The 5,385-nt window shown below is 34.8% G+C and overlaps 1 protein-coding gene across 1 annotated transcript; it reads right to left on the reverse strand.

Moving 5' to 3' along the window:
* Positions 1 to 2,777: 2,777 nt before the first annotated feature.
* On the reverse strand, positions 2,778 to 3,885 carry LOC110330046 (olfactory receptor 5B3-like). The gene has a single exon (XM_021209979.1). It carries the CDS (start codon positions 3,804 to 3,806, stop codon positions 2,877 to 2,879), a length of 930 nt encoding a protein of 309 aa, XP_021065638.1. The 5' UTR covers positions 3,807 to 3,885; the 3' UTR covers positions 2,778 to 2,876.
* Positions 3,886 to 5,385: the final 1,500 nt, after the last annotated feature.

Consider the following 5,385-nt stretch of genomic DNA (forward strand, 5'->3'; position numbering starts at 1 on the left):
GAGGCCCCTTGGTCTTGCAAACTTTATATGACCCAGTACAGAGGAACACCAGGGCCAAGAAGTGGGAGTGGGTGGGTAGGGGAGCAGGGGCAGGGGTGGGATATAGGGAACTTTTGGGATAGCATTTGAAATGTAAATAAAGAAAATAATAATAATAATAATAATAATAATAATAATAATAATAATAAAGAAGGGGAGTGAGGAAGGGACTCTGTGATGGGGGCAGAGGGAGATTGGAGGGAGGGGACAGCCACTAGGATGTAAAGTGAATGAATAAATAAATAAATAAGTCACAAAAGGTAACTGGATACAAATCCTTTAAGTAATTTCATTCTTAGTATTTACTTATAAATCATGACATATTACTTATACTGGATATATTCCTTACCATTAATGGTCTGGTGCTTCCTTTTATAACTATGGGGAAGTTTTCAATGAACTACTTGCTGATGTAATTACAAGAATATTACTTTAAAAGTGGGGAAAGTGAGAAATGAGTGACAATGTAGAGAATGTGTTTCTGCACATCAGAGAATTAGTAGTATCTCTTTAATGTTATATTATTCATAAATAAGTACCACAGCCAATTATCCAATTATCATGTCAGAATGAACTGAAGCTCAGTTATTTCATTCATTCAATTTACAAATATTTTTTGAGTGTCTAAGAAATATGTCTATATTAAGTATGATAATCAAGTGAAAGTAGCTGCGTTGCTGATTTTGTGAAATTTATATTCTACTTTGGGAAGATAAATAGAAACAAAAAAAGAAGTTTAAAGAGTGACACAGGAGGGTGTATATACACTGTGTGTAACATGTGGAGAATAACTGACTCATAACATCATCAGAGAGGATCTCTGAGAGAGCAGCAACTGAGCAAATATTTGAGTGGAATAGAAACATTCCTTACTGCATGAGCCAATGCAAAGCAAATGAACAAGATTGGTTGATGTCAAAAGAAAACTGAAGAGGGAAAAGACTGGGATAGCCTAATAAAGATGACAAAGGAATTCACTAAGAATGAATGATCATTATGAAATATTTCAAAGCACTTTCTGAAGGAAAACTGCATATCATAATTCCTTAGTTTGGTTAAAATGCCATTTGATGATGGTGAACAACATATGAATAATTCCATTTTCATGTGTTTTTTTATTTTACCTTTTGAAATTTCAAGTATAAACATGTATGGTTATACAAAATGATTTAATCCATCAGAAATATTTATTAATAGGAAATTTCAGAATTATTCACAGGTGAATATCAAAGAAAAACATGAACTTTCAATTAATTATGGATCATGTTTTCGCTTGACTCATGTCAACACCAAGAGAAATAAATATTGTACAAATATTACATTTGTATAAAGCAAATGAGATATTAGATTATCATCACTATATTAGCTACTTTTCTGTTGCTGTGATAAAACACACATCACAAGACTCAATTTATAGAAGAAAAAGTTTATTTAGGATTACAGTTTCAGAGGGATAGAAGTCCACCAGGAGAGCAGGCTTAGCAAAAGGTGGCAGACTTTGTGGAAGGGTCTGGAGGCTGAGAGATAATATATTCAATCACAAACATTAGGGAGAGGGAAACCTGGAAATAGGGGCAAGGTTATAAACACTCGAAAGCCTGTATCTCCCCTAGCAAGGCTCTACTACCTAAAACTCCTCAAGCAGGACCCCATCTGGTGACCAAGTGTTCAGATAGGGGAGCATATAGGACACATTTCTCATTCAAAACCTTGTATTTACTAAATGCTTTATTCATTTTAAAGTTCTCCTGAGAAATAGCATCAATAGGATATAATATACATGGAGAAATAAGAGGTATTTATTGTGGGCATTGGTTCATGTGATATGGAGGTTGGGAAGTATCATGCTATCCTGCCTTTAAGCTTGAGAAGAAGAGAAGTCGGTGATTAATGCAATTGATTTAGACTTGAAGATCAAAGTCCAAAGCATCAGGAAACTGGGTGATAGCAAACCTATACTCTTCTCAGAATCGATTTTAAGGATTTTATGGCTGCTTTTTCTCCCATCCCACTGAGATTAAAATTTGATTAAATTAATTAAGGTGCTGTTAAAAAGAGTCAGGTCCAGATCATCAGTTTTGCTATCTGAGAGTGAGAGGAGATGAATACTCAGGGTAAAGTGGGAGGAGGGGAAAGGATAGAGAACAAGAGGGAGCAAGAAACATAAAGGAAGAGGAAGGGAGGAAGCAAGAGAGAGGGAAAAGGACTGAGAGCAAGATAGACAGAGAGGAGGGTTGTATTTCCCTAAGGTCTAAGAAGTGAGATCACATTCACCCACACAGATGAGAGACTGTCTTAGTTTCTAATTTAACTGTTTCCAATTCTAGACACTTAAATTCCTGGAAATATTGTCAGGAAGTGAAATGCATTAATGCAATAATGAAGTGAAATGAACACATAAAATTAAGCACCATTAATATCCACGTTAAACACACCATTCTATAAAATTCACCATACTCATGCACATATCACGGAACACTTCAATCCATTTCTCTGTTCATGGTATTTATTTTAATATTGCTTTATGTGTATTTGCATTGACATGTAAGGAAAAATACATGTAGCTACATGATAGATAAGTAGCCTTAATGGGATTTTGAAAAACATAAACTATCGCATATCATCTAAGTATATAATTCTGTACAAAATATTTTTCCAAGAGTTTTGAAGAAGAAGTAAAGATATCATTTCATCTACTAGAATTTGTTTTGGACTTCAACTATAAGTCACTACAGGGAGGAGATCTGAGAAGAATCAAATTACAAAGTGCACCATACAAAGATATATTAAAATCCTATTATTTTTTGGCTTATAGGAAAGGAATACATTCTTCATCCTTAATAATGTAGTATCAACTTCATAAATGCATTCTTTACCTCCTTATTCCTCAGGCTGTAGACTAGAGGATTCAGCATAGGGATGACCGTGGTGTAGAATACAGATGTAACTTTATCCATGTCCATGGAATGATTGGAGCTGGGCTGTAAATACATGAAAATGACAGTTCCATAGAAAATGGACACTGCAGTGAAGTGAGAGGCACAGGTGGATATAGCCTTGTGATGCCCTGAAGCTGAGTGCATCTTTAAGATGGTTACAAAAATTAACATGTAAGATGTACAGATAACTATTAGAGCAAAAAACACATTTAAACTCTCAATGTAAAGAAGAACATGTTCCCTAATTTGATTATCAAAACAAGTGAGAGCCATGATTGCAGGAACATCACAGAAAAAATGATGGATCACATTGGACTTGCAGAAGGAGAGAGTAAATATGTCTGCAATATGGATGGAGGCATTCATGAAACTGATGACATAAGAGCCAGTGATAAGCCATGTATACATACTTTTGGTCATGATGGTGGCATAGTGTAGGGGCTTACACACTGCTGCATAGCGATCATAGGCCATTGAAGCCAACAGATAATTCTCCACAGTAGCAAAGGCTCCAAAAAAGAACATCTGAGCAGCACAATCATTGTAGGAAATGACCTTGTTTTCTATTAGGAGCCCAGTCATGACTGTGGGTGTGACAGCTGTAGAGTAACAGAAATCTACCAGAGAAAGATTACCAAGGAAAATATACATGGAGGTGTGGAGCCGAGAGTCCAGGACAATCAGCAGGATCATTCCTAGGTTTCCCACCACGGTGATGGTGTAGATGAGAAGGAAGGTGATAAACAGGGGCAGCTTCAGGCCTGGGTCATTGGTGAGTCCCAGCAGAATGAACTCTGTCACTTCTGTCCTGTTCTTCATTATTGTCATCTTATAATCACTATATTCTCCATAGTAATAAAAAGAAAAAATTGTTAAAACTTGAAAATTCCATGGAATTTAAAAATATGAACCATATTCTTTAAACATGTTTTTTGATAAAATATTTTTTGATCATATTCTTTCCCTTTCTCTCAACTCCTCCCAGATTCTTCCCAATTTACTAGCTATGCCAACTAGTATTTCTACATTGCTGGAAACTAGCATGGGCTTTAGAATTAACTTGGGTGCATCAATTACACACAAGTCATATTGAAATACTCTTAATGGAATTCAAAATTCCAAAATTTTATGTATTTGTTAATTGTGATATAAACAATTTAATAAATAGATTAATATGACTTGTATAAATAATTCTGTTCAGGAGTCCATGTCCCATTATTATTTCTGCAATACCCAACACTTCTTTTCCTCTCACCTGTCAAGAACTACTAATGACATTTTAGATATATTACTTCTCTATTTTCTTTTTCTTTTTTGGCTTTACACTTATTTATTTATTTATTTTGTTCAAGTGTTGGTGGGTAAGGAAGCACACAGGAACCATAGTATGTGCTTTAAGTCAGAGGACAATTTGTGGAGTCAGTTTTTTCCTGCTACCATTTGGATCTCAGGCACCAAACTCACCTTTACCTGCTGAACCATCTTGCTAGCTTGAATTATTCAATAAAAAACCCATATCAAGATCTGATTGTGAAGTTTTCTAGAAACATGAATAAGGAAAAATACATTAAATATTAGACATCAAAATGGCATTAGATTTGGGTCAGTAATATCAGAGCTAAAGACAATATACTAATATTACTAAACCTTTGAAAGGAAGAAGTCACTCTGAACTTAAAATTCAATACCTAGCCAATCTTTCCCTTTCTCTGACATTTTCAGTGAGATCTTAAAATTCACCAATCATTGACTTTTCATAAGAAAAGTCTGGTCACCCACCAGAGTGAAAAAGAAACAATGAGCAAATTCATAATAAAAATTTAAATGAAGAAGAATTATTGCCATTTCAACAAACAGGAATTTAACACAGCTGAGAGACATGGTTTCTTTGGTTATGAAAAGGGACCAGCTGAGGCCAAGGCCATGTGCAGGACTCAAGAGAGCAGAGTCTAAGAAGCTCAAGTTGAATGAGGGATCTTGTAGATAATTGACCTAGACAGATTGTCTTATGTGTGTATCTGTACTGAGAAGAGTTGTTTAGTTTTGCTTAGGAGTCTGAAGATGAATTCTTTATATGGTTCATATTAAACAAACAACAGAAACCAGAAAAGATTGATCAAAAGGAAAAGATATTCAAGAACAAAAAAAAAATCATTGAGTGATATAGCTAGGCTGTTAACATTCACATAGTAACATTAATAGATACAGTATTTAACCAAAAGCCCCTTAATAGTTCTATGGGTAAGAAGGGAAAGGAAATATTTTTGATGAGTAAGATGGAGAAAATTAGACATTGAAGGAACTAAGTTGTCCTCCTCGGCATTAGAAGTCAACAGTCTGGAGCCAACATTTTAGAATCCAATATTATACATGTATGTCATTTAGAGAGTAGGAAGAAATGCTTAAA

This window comes from Mus pahari, chromosome 1, assembly GCF_900095145.1.
Source record: "Mus pahari chromosome 1, PAHARI_EIJ_v1.1, whole genome shotgun sequence".
NCBI lineage: Eukaryota > Metazoa > Chordata > Mammalia > Rodentia > Muridae > Mus > Mus pahari.